The following is a 14,093-nucleotide window of genomic DNA, read 5'->3' as shown; positions in this document are numbered from 1 at the left end:
CATAATAAATATTTTTTTTTTTTATAAAATTTTTATTGGTTTTTCCACATATAATATAAGACAATACAAAAAACAAACGCAAACAGACACACATATAAACATGTAAAATTTCATAGATTTTTTCATATACCCAATTTCAGCGACTTCCCCATGCCCCCCTTTTCTGCATCTCTATTTTAAACTTTTTTTCCAGCAACCCCTGGTCCAAATTATTATTAATTCCTATCTTTAACTCTTATCCAATCATTTATCGCTGCAAATCTGTTATGCTTTACCCATGACATTTTAACACTCAATAATTTTGCAAGTATTTTTAAGATAAAGTTTAAATTTCTTCCAATCTTCTTCCGCCGTCTCTTTCCCTTGGTCACGGATTCTGCTCGTCATCTCTGCTAATTCCATGTAATCGATCACCTTCGTCTGCCACTCTTCCAGTGTGGGTAGTTCTTGTGTCTTCCAATACTTTGCTAGTAAAACTCTTGCTGCTGTTGTAGCATACATAAAAAACATCCTATCTTTCTTTGACACCAATTGGCCTACCATGCCCAGGAGAAAAGCCTCTGGTTTTTTATGAAAGGTACACTTAAGCACCTTCTTAATTTCATTATAGATCATTTCCCAGAAGGCCTTAATCCTTGGGCACGTCCACCAAAGGTGGTAGAAAGTACCTTCAGTTTCCTTGCATTTCCAACATTTATTATTGGGCAAGTGATAGATTTTTGCAAGCTTGACTGGGGTCATGTACCACCTATAAACCATTTTCATAATGTTCTCTCTTAAGGCATTACATGCCGTAAATTTTATACCGGTGGTCCATAACTGTTCCCAGTCAGCAAACATAATGTCATGACCAATGTCCTGTGCCCATTTAATCATAGCTGATTTAACCATTTCATCCTGTGTATTCCATTTCAGCAGCAAGTTGTACATTCTAGACAGATTCTTCGTATTGGGTTCTAGCAATTCTGTTTCTAATTTTGACTTCTCCACCTGGAAGCCGATTTTCCTGTCCTGTTTAAAAACTTCATTTATCTGATAATAATGTAGCCAATCTCTTACTTTAAACTTCAATTTCTCATAACTCTGTAATTTCACATTTCCACCTTCTTGTTCTACAATTTCCCAATATTTTGGCCATTCAGATTCCATATTAAGTTTTTTAACTTCCTTAGCCTCCATTGGTGACAGCCACCTAGGGGTTTTATTTTCCAATAAGTCTTTATACCGACTCCAAACATTGTATAATGCTTTCCTTACAATATGGTTTTTGAAGCTTTTATGGATTTTTACCTTGTCATACCATATATATGCATGCCAACCAAATCTATTATTGAACCCTTCTAAATCCAAAATGTCTGTGTTCTCAAGAAGTAGCCAATCTTTCAGCCAGCAAAAAGCTGCTGCTTCATAGTAAAGCTTTAAGTCCGGCAGGGCAAACCCCCCTCTTTCTTTTGCATCAGTTAGTATTTTAAATTTTATTCTGGGCTTTTTGCCCTGCCAGACAAATTTCGATATATCTTTCTGCCACTTCTTGAAACAATCCATTCTGTCCACAATCTGCAATGTTTGAAACAAAAACAACATTCTTGGCAAAACATTCATCTTAATAACAGCAATTCGGCCCAACAAGGAAAGTCCAAACCATAATAAATATTTAGAGGCAAAAATGTAGGGCATGATCCACTCGGGTGACTCTTTTTGCTCTTTCCCCTATTCTGCATACACTGCAGCATTCTTTTCCTATGAACCCAGCCATCCCTTTCCTTTTCCAGGCACCAACCCATAAGTGTTTTTTTTACTCTAGAGCAGAAATAACTTTCAAGCCAGGGTCTGGGGACCAGAGGGATGACTGGATGTATCTATGGCAAGCACAAAGGAGTCTTGTTTAAGAGGAACAGGAAGCACAATGGAAACTAAATAAAAAATGGTAACAAGAAATAACAGGTCTACATAGCTTTAATCACTCAGGTAGATAGTGGCCCAAATCTAAACCATTAAATGACATTACATATACAAAATAAATTAAACAGCACTGACTTGCATATTGGTGCAATAACATCAAAATTAATTATTTGTTACTTGGTGAAGTTCTTGTTACAGTCTGATGAAAATTACATTTCTCACTAGTACATGCATTCAGTTTTACCAATAGAAGTTGGTTAAATAAAGCCATTATATTATTAAAGTGTCTCTCCACTTCTCTGTGATGAAAACAGCAACAACTCTCCAACCTTAATTAAGATCAAACAAAGTAATTAAAATACTGCTGAGGCCCAGATCCCCAACTCTCAGGTGTTTAATTACTGAACCCCTCTTCCATTTATCTAACTTAAAATTCAACATAAACAAAATTAAAATTTGTTTTCTGAGAGACAAGTATGTATTACACCACAATAGTAAAAGAGAATGCAGTTGAGATGCTCAAACCTTCTTATTAAGAGGGAAATTGCTATGTACCTGGACTGGTGAAGGTATGTTACCTATGGAGGAAATATGTGCTTTTTAATAATAAAGCCTGAGGGACATTCCTTATCCAAAAGCTGCTCTGCACTTTCATGTGTCTCAAGTCAAGGGCTAACCCAGTTTTTCAGGGCTCTAGGAAAATTAAAATACACACAACACACACATTCACGGCATCATGCCATGCCATTATGCTGAGAAGCACAACAGCCCTCTGGGCAATAAAGAGTATACTGGGATATTCTCATTTTTAATTTCAGTAACTATGCTATTACACCATTGCAGTCCACATTAGTTAATCTGAACTAAATGCTAGCTCTGGATTCCTGAGTACAATCATTAACATAAATTAGAATCACTACCTTTTACTGAAAAAAGGAGAGGGATCCAGAAGAGCTGACAGCAACTCCCTCCGCAAAATATTTACATAGCTGAGGCAAGCACTCCTAGAATTCACCTTCCAACACTTTGCATGCAGTGCAACTCTTTGCAATATCCGCACTCTAGGACTGGCTGGTCATTCTGTTTGAATCTACACCTGCCTTGTCCAACAAAGTGACACTGGGAGACGCTGTTATGTGAGACAGGTAATATGATGGTGTAAAGGAGGAAATTCAATTTGGAAGATTGGAGAACAGAAAGAAAAAAGGAGAAAAAGAGGGCAGAATTATCTTACAAAGAAAAATAAGTGAGAAGGCAGAGAAACAGAAAAGGAAGGGTATAGGTGTGAAAGAGAGAGGGGATTATGGGGACATTCAAAATACATGGCATGGTAGGAACAGTTCATGTAACCTGACTGAACTGTACATATTACTGGAAGTCACTTAAAAGTGAATTAATTAATGATGATTTATTGTCATCTTATGCTAACATAAAAGTTGCCCTGCAGGATGCACTGAAGGACCATCTAATCCATCATTCAGCCTCTGACAGATGGTTCTGGGAGGCTCACAAGCTGCACATGATGGTGATCCCCAATTATTTTTCAGCAGATTAATCTTGCAGCAAACTTATGCATATACACAGTGTTCCTGATACAGAAATAAAAGTAGCCACAGAATTGTAATCTTAGATGTTAATCTGAACTATTCTTTCACTCATCAAATCTATTTTCCAAACTGGAGGGGAGTGAAAATGAAACACATTTCCTATGATGATCTAAAGCGTTTGGACAGATAATGAAATTCTCCAGAAACTTCTATTTGAAAAAGCATTTTCTATAAACTCTTCCTAAGCACACAAAAATCACAAAAAGAAAACAAAAGTATATCTGTGTTAGCTTCTACAAGAATATTACAAGAATATTAATATCATTCCAATTAGGACCAAACAGAACAGCATGCTTAGTCAAATGCATTGCAGGGGATAGAGGAAAAAGCACAGCTGTTCAAAGTCTGTTAAGAATTTAGCAGAGCCAAATGCAAGCCAAACTGGGTAAAAATACTTGGATTTCTGAACAACTGCCCTGTGGCATTTTCTGTCTGAAATGTTAAAATCCAGATTTCTGGGTGTGTTAAGAACTATTTTAGGCAATTGCCCAGCAGCTACAGAGTCCATTCATGAAGCAGGCACTGTTATATATAAATATGGAAGCAGTATACACCACTCTTACAGTCTAAGATGAAATAGCCCTTCAGTTGAAGTAAAAACCCATTAATTACCGTCAACTGTATATACATAATCAAATAGATGATCAAAAGTATCCAACAGCTTCATCCATTTCTCACTATAGTTAAAAGTTACAAATAAATATGAGTGGGAAGCTACAGCATGAGAACACTCCAGAAACATGTACTTAATGGTCCATCTCTCCCCATATGAACTGACCCGGACCCTGCAATCATAATCTGAAGCCCTTCTTTGTTTGCTCCATCCGTGAGAGTTCTGGAGGATGGCAAAAGACAAGAACGGGACTTTCCTGCAGTGGCTCATTTGTGGAATGCTCTCCCCATGGAGGCTTGCCTGATGCCTTCATTACATATCTTTAGGCACAAGGCAAAGTGCCTTCTTCTCCCAGGCCTTTGGCTAATTGAACAATTGGTGGCTTTTTAATTTGGTGGGGGGTAATTGTTTTTTGTTTGTTACTATGTTATGTTTTTGTGTTTTTATATTGCAAACTGCCTCGTGATCCTTGTATGAAGGGCAGTATTATTATTAATAATAATCCAAGTCATGCCACTAGAAGCCAGTTTTTTCTTCAAAGAAGAAATGCCTTTGGTTATAACAATTATAATGAATGAATCACCATTCATTCATTCAGGTTATGCATCATTTCCATTGTCAAAGAACAAACTCTAAGAAATACCTTAATTTGGAATGAAACACTTTAAAACTTAGATATCCTAAATATGAAAATATAAGAAAAGAGGGAGGGAAAGAGGCTAGTGTTTTAAAGCCGTAACATTAATTTTTGTTGGTGTACCAGGAAATGAGGCTCAGTAAACATGAATGCCAAAAGAGGTTATGTGAACCAGCAATCGCATGGCTTCTCAAGTGGCATGAGATTTTATCAGCAATACACCTGGAAGAGTCAATAATGGGTGTTTCTGAGCAAACGCTCCCAGATTCAGCATTGTGCTTAGTCATATATCCTACACTGGAAAAAAATATTCATTAATATGAACCTTACAATAGGCGCTCACAGATTTCCTGTTAAGCTTATTCTATTCAGCAGCATTTGTAGAACTGTTAAAAGCTAGGCTCCCAGATAAAGTAACGTATCTCTTCCTTCACAGAATGTCCTTTTCAATCTTAATTATTTTTTCTTCCTTCCCCTCTCCCTTCTTTCTCCACTGGTATAGGCAGAATAGTCCAATGGTGAAGAGAATGTTACATATTACATGTTACATATTAGCTCAAGGAAGTCCAACAGTCACAAATTTTACAGAATCATGGGATTAAAATGGTTATTCTGTACAGTATCAGCCTTGCTTTTCTGCAGAAAAGAAAAAACATTTTAAAAATTGGAGAGTGGGAAGGGCGTAACTAGCTGTCATCTTAAAAATATTTGGTAACAGTATATCACAGATCCGCCAAAGTAGGTAAGTGACTTCATTTGATAACGAATCAACCAAGCGATAAAGCAACTGCAAGACTATGCAACAGTGTATGTAAATTATATCCAAAAGATCAGGAAAAGTAGGCAGAGGTGTAACTTTTGCCCTCAAACTCCCTACTTATAGCACTGAAGGATTCTATGTAGATTCTAGATGTTTCTTCTACCTTATAACAGCACCAATACATTTTAGTTTAGCAGGGCAAAACACACCTCTCTCCACCTCCACCCCAAGTCCTAACTTCCATGGTTGTCAGGGAAAGTAACATTATTCGCAAAGTACATTGTTTTGTTATGAGTTTAATTAATAAACTTAAAAACGAACTCATGGCTCTTGCAAGCAAAATACTGGATTAATTCTTAAAGCTTCAAATATGCTTAAGCCCTATTTAGTTCATTAATCATGTCATGAGGCTTGCAACATAGCTTCTAAAATAGTTCAGATCTCTCTATTTTTATGTTTTTCTAACCAAAAGCATACCAAGTATCTCAGGATGGAATAGGAGGAATTCCTAAAATACTTGTAGATGCAGCATTAAACCTAGCTGCAATCCTCTGAAATTAAAACAATCAAACTTCAGCTGTCAGGCCAAACTATACATATGTTAAACACACTTATTTTTAAAGTGTCTTCAAAGCTGGCCACTTTTAGTTTGAAAGTTTTTTTTAAAAAAACTGCACAAGGACCTAATCAAGGATCCTGCACTTGTTTCAAGTCTCCTTGCCAACCATTATTTACATCCAAATATGGTAGAATATTGGTAAACAGCACCTCTGGGGGCAAAAAGTAGCCAGGGGAGATTTTGGTCAGGAAGTGGAGGAAAGGAGCACAGACTGGATCAGGGCCCACACAGCTGCTTTTTCTTCAAAATAAGAGTGCCCAGATTAAGTACACATGTAATGTCATAGGTAGTGCAGCTCCTATCAAAGTGTCTAAGAAGGGCATGTTGAACCCACCACCCTCCATATTTAAGTCTGCAAGTCCAAGGCTTCCAAAGCCAGCAAGCAGATGTAAGCCCTGGGAGCTTTACAGCATCAGCTCCTAGGCTTAAGTTCAAGGTAAGGAATCCTGTGGGTGACCTGAGCACCCTGCATGCCCCAATCTGAGAGCAGTGCCCAGCAAGATGAGGCATAACTTCTTTTTACCTGTCTGGGAATACTTTCTCTCAACTTTCCTCATCCTGGATACAATCTGTCAAGGGATGAGACCCCCCCCCCCCGGGAAGGTGAAATTCCCACCACCAGAGATGGAGGCAGCTCTGCCCTAAACTCAGGGTTGCTATAGGATAGTGGCTTTCCACCTGGCTGTTCCCATCCCAATAGGTCCTCCAAAAGCTTCCTTTCCTCCCTGGGGCTTTTGGCTTGGCCCTCTACACCTCTGAGCTAGAGACTGCCAGACTCCCCAACCTGCTGCTCCCATCCAACCTGTTTGCGTAGGCCACTCTTCCTGACCCCTTTCCTCTTTGTCTTCTCCAGTCCTACTCTTCATATTAACTTTCCGCTGCCTTCTTGGTTTCTTCAGGCCATTTAATGGTTCCCAGTGCCATGAGGCCACATCCCTATAGTGATCCTTGACAGCACCGACTCTTTACAAATCTAGAGATCACCTCAAATAGCTCAAATCATAGTTGGCTTGCAGTGAAGACAACATTTAGGTTGAATTTCTAAGCTCTTTTCAATTAAGAACTATGTATGTGAGAGTGTGTGTGAGTACAGTCTCAAGTACAGTGGTACCTCAGGTTGCATATGCTTCAGGTTACAGACTCCGCTAACCCAGAAATAGTACCTCGGGTAGAACTTTGCTTCAGGATGAGAACAGAAATCGTGCTCTGGCGATATGGCAGGAGGCCCCATTAGCTAAAGTGGTGCTTCAGGTTAAGAACAGTTTCAGGTTAAGAATGGACCTCCGGAACGAATTAAGTACTTAACCCAAGGTACCACTGTATATGCCTGCAGTTTCACAGTGGAACAGCAGGTGTGTCTTCTGGAGACCAAAGCAGAATTCCTACGTTAACAAATGGTCCTACATTTATCATAGGCTCTCCAAAGCAGTCACAATAAAACTAGTCAGTACTTAGCAAAGCATACAGAAGCAGATCCGAAATAGGAGATGTTGTAGACAAGGCCAAATAATACTGGGGGGGGGGGACCTGTCAGGAAATTAGTGCTGTAGCATTCCTAATTGTAGGTTTGCTCTGCGTGTTGTTCTCACTTAAAATTGTAACTTCAGCCTGACAGTCTGAGCCCACAAATGGGATACTCCCATGCTCTCCTCCCATCAATTACATTTCATGTTTAAATATTTAATGTCAAATATACAAAAGAAACAACAAAGTTGTATTAATTCAGTGACCAAAATACAGTTTTATATATTGAAATGTGTGCATTAGACTACTATAAATGAACTCAGCCTCAGAGACAGGATTATAGTCAAGCACATGTATATTGCTTATCTCATCCTCCAGTTCCAACTCTGAAAAATATATATATGTAAATTTCTGCTATATATGCTGTGTATAATCCCTTTGCTTTCAATGAGAATTTTCTATTTAACTTTAATGTACTTTGAAGGTCTTCGCTTTGCTGTGCTTAAGTCAAAACATCAAAATGTAATTGCCAAATTATAGTAGTCAAACACTAGTAGCATATAATACAACCTCTGATAAATACAAGACTAGCATTAAATGTCAAATCTCTCTTTTAAAAAGATGAGTTGCTTGCTCTATTTTTTTAACATTTTCAGATTAGCTATCAACTGCATGGAATTGGAAGTTCAAGTACAAGGTGGTCTCAAAAACATTCATTTCTGCATTTATTATGCAAAGCCTGGGTAAGAAGTAACATTCACCACCCCCTGCCACATGCATGTGAAGAAAACACTTCCACATATACATACTGGGGAAAGGACATCCCCCCCCCAATAGCCCTTCGTGCTGCTCCAGGAACATCTTGGGTAGAAGCCTTTTGGAGGGGGGGGATACATGTGACTACTGTATGAAAGGGGGTCCTTAAAAGTCTCCATGTGCAAGTAGAGATACTCAGGCTGATCAAGACTGCAGCCATAATATTTCCCACTAATAGGAAAAGGAAAAATTCAAAAATATAGATTCCCCCATAACATGGAATATTCCACCTTTGGTGGAATAGAACCATCAGCACTTTTCTAACACTGGAAGTATATCAATGACCAGATCAGTAATTCTGACTTATAAAATAACATAACTATAATACAGTAGAGTCAAAATATGAAGTTCTGTTTTTTCTCATTGGTATAAGACTGTAAATCATTAATAATGCTAATTATTGTAGTGGTTGTCTATGCACATATTTCTAACAGGAGTAGCTGAGTTTTAACAGTGATTTCCATGCAAGTCACAGCTTGTCACCTGACTTATTCTTGCCACATTATTAAGTGCTTCTGATATATATTTATCTCATTTATTAATTTAAGATAAAGAGCCAGAAGAGTCCATGGCACGCTGAACATGTCAGCTCTGAAAACCCCTGCAGGCCGTGAAGACACTGGTACTTCAGCTTTGGTTTGATGCTATAAAACTGAGTTATTGCCATCTTAACACATAAGGCTGTACAAGTGAAAGAGTCTATGTTGTGCAACAATGGGCATACATTAAAAGTGGTGTCATAATGATGAGCTATTACAAAGGTGTGAACCAAGATCCTTCAGATCTCACATATTCTATGAACTCAGAAGGTGGCCTCAGGCAAGCCACTCCCTTTCAACCTCAGTTCCCATTGGCAATATAGAGATAATACTACCAACTCATGTTATGTGGTTATCATAAGCATAGCTAAGATAAAGTACATTAAGCATTTTGAACATGCTACACCACTATATAAACACCATTATAATCATTTAAATAATAGCTTAAATTACTCCCTATGATTTGCATGTGACTTACTAAGAAATTAAAATAGTATTAGGACTGCAGCCTTAAAAGTTTCCTACTTGTAGCTTTCATTCCAACCCTAGAAATAATGCTGATATCTTCCTTGAAGGGAAAAAATGTTTTAAAATTAACCAATATCACTCGTTAGCATTTATTTCACTGCTGTATTACTTCTTCTAATCCTCTGCATCCTTGTCCTAAGTTACCTCTTCCAGGGTCACCAGCGACAACGGATGCTGTTATACAAAAGGAGGACAACATGCTTTGCATTCTCAAATCTTTCCAGCTGGCAGGCTCCAGTTGCTACAAGGAAAGGATCTCCTTATTCTGTCACTTAAGTGTAACTAGCGTTCAGTGGAGACTAAAATTGCTCATGTATACATGGAGTACACTCAAATAAACAATGTGGCTCAAGACCAACATTGTTATGTATTTCCAGGATTTATAAAGATTGGTCCTCAAGGATTACAAAATAGTAAGTTATATATGAAAGAAGGTGTTCTGTAAGGATATTTTTACATCTAGAGTATTTTTAAATACTTTTTTAAAAAATAAAGAAGACATTGTGTGTTTCCATAAACAAAAGAATAGAAGATTTAAAGATCTACTTATGTTAATCTAAAAACAGCCTATCCCTGCCATCTTTTTCCACTACTCCCACCATGATTAATATGTAAAAATCAGAAGCTCAACAATCTTTAGCTACCAAATTATGCTTATTACAACCCTAACATGAAGTCTTTAAAACAGAAAACTGTTCAAGAAATTTACAGTCAGAAACAGTAAGGAATAAGTATGATAGTCTTGGCTTTAACTAAACACAAACATGCAACTATAAACCATTCTATAAACGTTTTACCATTCTGCTGCCACACATTTTCATTCTGACATGCATTTTAAAGAGAAGACAAGTCACAAAGAATTTTAGAAGATCACTCAGAACTAAACTGATTGGGTAGCCATCATGAACCCTAAAAGCTGGAAAAACAATAACCACACAACAGTGTAAATAAAATGTGCAACTCATTAACAAAATGTGTTATCCTTTGCTATACTACCCTTTCCATATAGGGTACATGATAGCTTTTCCAGGAAAACATTCTTCCCACCTTCAGTTTTGGAAACTATTACAAAGCGGCTACAACAGAAGAAAAGATGGGTCTGCAGGGCCACTCCATTACCTCTGAGAGACCAGTTCCATTAGGCTCCTCCCTCCCTCAACTGTCAATTAGCAGCAGCCATTCCATCAGGCTGCAGCAGAAAGATGGGAAGAAGTGTTAATCCAGCTCTGCTGGGAGATCAGTTCCAGCAGGCTCTTTCTGACCCATTTCCATTTAAGCTGGTCATCCTAATAACTTTGCAGACAAGTTTGCTCCCCTCCCTCCCCACCATCATTTCCGTTTGTGTTATGTCTTTTAGATTGTGAGTCTGTGGGCAGGGATGCCTTGTAATCTTATGCAAGCCAAAGGGAGCCACTTTCTCTTGAAAACAGCAAAAATGCTTTAAATACATAAAATAATCACCCTCCTGATTAAACACAGTAAGACTGAACAAAATCCAAATCAAGCCCATGTGAATGACTTCAAAATGATGTTTCCTACTGAACTGCTACAAATTTGTGATCTGCTGCAGCCTTCACAAACACTATTCACACCCATCAATGTAACTGTAAATTAAGGTGAAAGCAATGAAAATTCAGATGCTCAGCATGTTTCCGCAAATAATTTTTGTCCCTGAGAAATTAATGTAAAAAAGCGGAAGACAAGTCATGAGAGCAAAAGCTGTAGCCCTTATTCCCTACATTACATTTCCTGTTTCCCATAATCCCTACAGGAACTGCACTATCCTACAATTTACCTTCAAATACTCTGTTAATATATGTACTTGCTTGCCTGCTCTCTCTCTGTAAATTATATAACCATACACTTCAAACAAACTGAGTATCTGAAATGAAATGAATATTTTCCTTCTGTAGTTGTAAAGTTATATGTGAGAATAAAGTAAATTTAAAGACTACAGAGGCACATGTACAGAAGTATTAAAATCTTCATGATAGTATTTTATCTTTTGACAGTGTACAGTGTAAGTTCCTAATGAGAGTACTAATTTACAAATCTGAAGTTACTTCGAGAATCATGAAACAACGTTCATTTGTCAAAGAGCTCTCACTGAGAGACTGAAAGATGTACATTCAATGTGATGGAGCCTTACTGTCATATTCACACCGCTAAGTTTATCCTGCTTCACACAGATATTAATCTATTGATTTAAACCTGTTTGGTACAACTTTAGAAAAACATTTTACATAAGAGAAACTGCCAAACTTCATTTATACAACCAGGTTAACAATTTCAATCTAGTTTTCTTTTTAAAGGCATCTAGTCAGGGATATGACCTAATATCAAGCTGCAACTGTTCTAAACTGTGCCAGAAACAATACAGAAATGTCTAGTATTCTAATTATTTCAATGATGCTTACTACCAAGTAAGTGGGTATAAAACTGCAGTGTTAAGTAACACTTAGGCTACAATCCTTTACCCACAGAGATCAATGAGACTTACCATACAATAAACTGTTCAAGTTTGGACTGTTAGTGCCTAAGCTGCCTTAACTATCTGTACACCAAAAATGCAGAAAAAAAGAACAACCTGCTATGCTTATTTTGATTGCAGGGCACACAATGGCTTTCTTTCAGGGATTTTATTATGAAGATCCTGGTTATTTGATATAACTAGCTTAAACCAAACCGGTTTAAAAAATTTCTAAAAACGTTTCAGTCCTCTTGTACTATTTTGGTCAAACATTTTTAAAAATACATGTTTATCTATAGTATGACTTTGACATTTGAAGGTCATACAATAACTGTTCTCATGTGACTTCATCTCTTGTGCTCTAACTACTGTATATTTAGAAGGAAATAAATAACCAGCCTTGTCATGATGCCAGCATTGTTCAGTGACCAATTATCATTTGACTTTCATTAAAAATCCTGAAGTATTACAATACTGTGTTTAGAATGAGAACATGCACATTTGCCTGCCTACCAACTTTACATTTTTCCAATGTGTTTTACAGAGGTCAACAGTAGCTGAGGATACATCTAACCCTTTTGTACTCCCACTTCCCCATTTTTTTGCAGATATTGCAAATATTTCAGGCAAGCAACATACAATTTCACTATCTTTTAGCTAAGCAAACTTATACATATATATATATAATAAGTCATGGTGTTCCACTGTCACTCATTCTACAGATGTAAACTTCAAATGCAGAGCCTTAAAAGGCCCATCATCAAGACCAGTACTCCCTAGGAGATGTGCACCTGAGATTCCTGATGTAAAATTATGGTTATTCACCAGTTTTGTATTGTAAAATACAAACAAAAATGACTTAGTAGCTATAAACTCTAGCTATAAACACATGCAATCTTAAAATAAATCCTACCAGAATACTAAAAGTGGACAGGAATATCATGTTTGATCAAACTTACCCCATTCTAGATACTCCAGAATATTCTTCTCTCTCCTCAGGGGTGAATTATTACATTCATCATAAAGGCAGATGAGTATATCCAGCAGCGTTTCCACACTAAAGCACTGCCCATTTGTCTGAGTTGGTCCATCCAAAATAAACTGTTCCAACTGTCTCAAGCGTACCTCTCCAGACATGATTGCTTCAGTTCTTAATGGGCCTCTCCTCGATTATTATTACTGGTTATTTTCGAAAACTCTAACACATCAGAATGTTTTAGTTTCTAAAAAGTGTTTTGAAAAGTCAGTGCTTCTTCAGGGATGGTGCTGAAGGTACAATGCATCTCAAGAATTCCCACTCTGAGTACTCTGTCTTGGTCAGCTGTTTCCACACACACATACACACACACACAATATATACAGGATATTGGAGAAAAATAATTACCCTAAAATCTCTTTTAATACATTTAAAAAGAGAAAATATATATTTTATACATTTAAATAATAATATTAAAAAGAAACCCAACCCAAGACTGAATCCACTCTTCCCTCATATAGATGCGATTTTATTCTTTCTTTCTTTTTTTTTAAAGGTCTCCTCCTTCATTCAAAATTCAGATCATGCAACGTAATCCCGAAACGAATCCTTACTGCATCATTAAAGTGTAAAACCCCCATCCAATTTGCACCGGCGATTCACTTTTCGAGGAAAAAGCAGCAGAGGGAAAGATCGCTGGAGATGGGGAGAGGGGAGGCCCCCGGCGAAAAACAAAATGCACAGGCTTGGGAAGGTCTAGCGCTGGAGAATATCCGCTGCTGCTGCTGCTGCCGCCTCCGCCGCCACCACCACCACCTCCTTCTCCACCACCACGGCTTCCACCTCCACCACCTCCACCTCCACCACCCTTTGGAAAATGCATCAGTGGCAATTCTTCAGAGAGCGGGGGGTGGGGAGAAGAGGAGGAGCAGCAGCAGAAGGGCAGGAAAAGTCCCCGGGAAAGGAGCCTTCTTCTTCTTCCCCTCAGGGTCGGGCTCCCTCTTCTCTCTCCGGCTACCCGACCAAGAAAGGTGAAGCCTTCATTTCCTCAGGCCGCCGCTCCTTCTTCCCGCGGGTGCATTGGAGGGGCCAATATTCGCCCTCCCTGGAAATGCCGGCCAAGGGGTGGCTGAGCGAATAATCCCTAGCAAATCCTTTCCAT

The 14,093-nt window shown here is 38.1% G+C and overlaps 1 protein-coding gene across 4 annotated transcripts in view; it reads right to left on the bottom strand.

The window, feature by feature from the left end:
* The window catches only part of CDC42BPA (CDC42 binding protein kinase alpha), a 162,249-nt gene extending 148,496 nt beyond the window's left edge, over positions 1-13,753 (bottom strand). For 2 of the 4 annotated variants that reach the window (XM_053383008.1, XM_053383007.1), the window contains exon 1: positions 12,915-13,753. In XM_053383008.1, the coding sequence (XP_053238983.1) occupies positions 12,915-13,092 (178 nt within the window). In that variant the 5' untranslated portion in view covers positions 13,093-13,753. The remainder of the gene's footprint in view (positions 1-12,914) is intronic. The other 2 variants (XM_053383005.1, XM_053383006.1) reach the window with 1 other exon arrangement.
* Between the last annotated feature and the right edge of the window lie 340 nt (positions 13,754-14,093).

The sequence above is a fragment of the Podarcis raffonei genome, chromosome 3 (genome assembly GCF_027172205.1).
Source record: "Podarcis raffonei isolate rPodRaf1 chromosome 3, rPodRaf1.pri, whole genome shotgun sequence".
NCBI classification, from domain to species: Eukaryota; Metazoa; Chordata; class Lepidosauria; order Squamata; family Lacertidae; genus Podarcis; species Podarcis raffonei.
The sequence above is the reverse complement of the archived record's forward strand: the minus strand, read 5'-3'. Positions and strand labels throughout refer to the sequence as shown.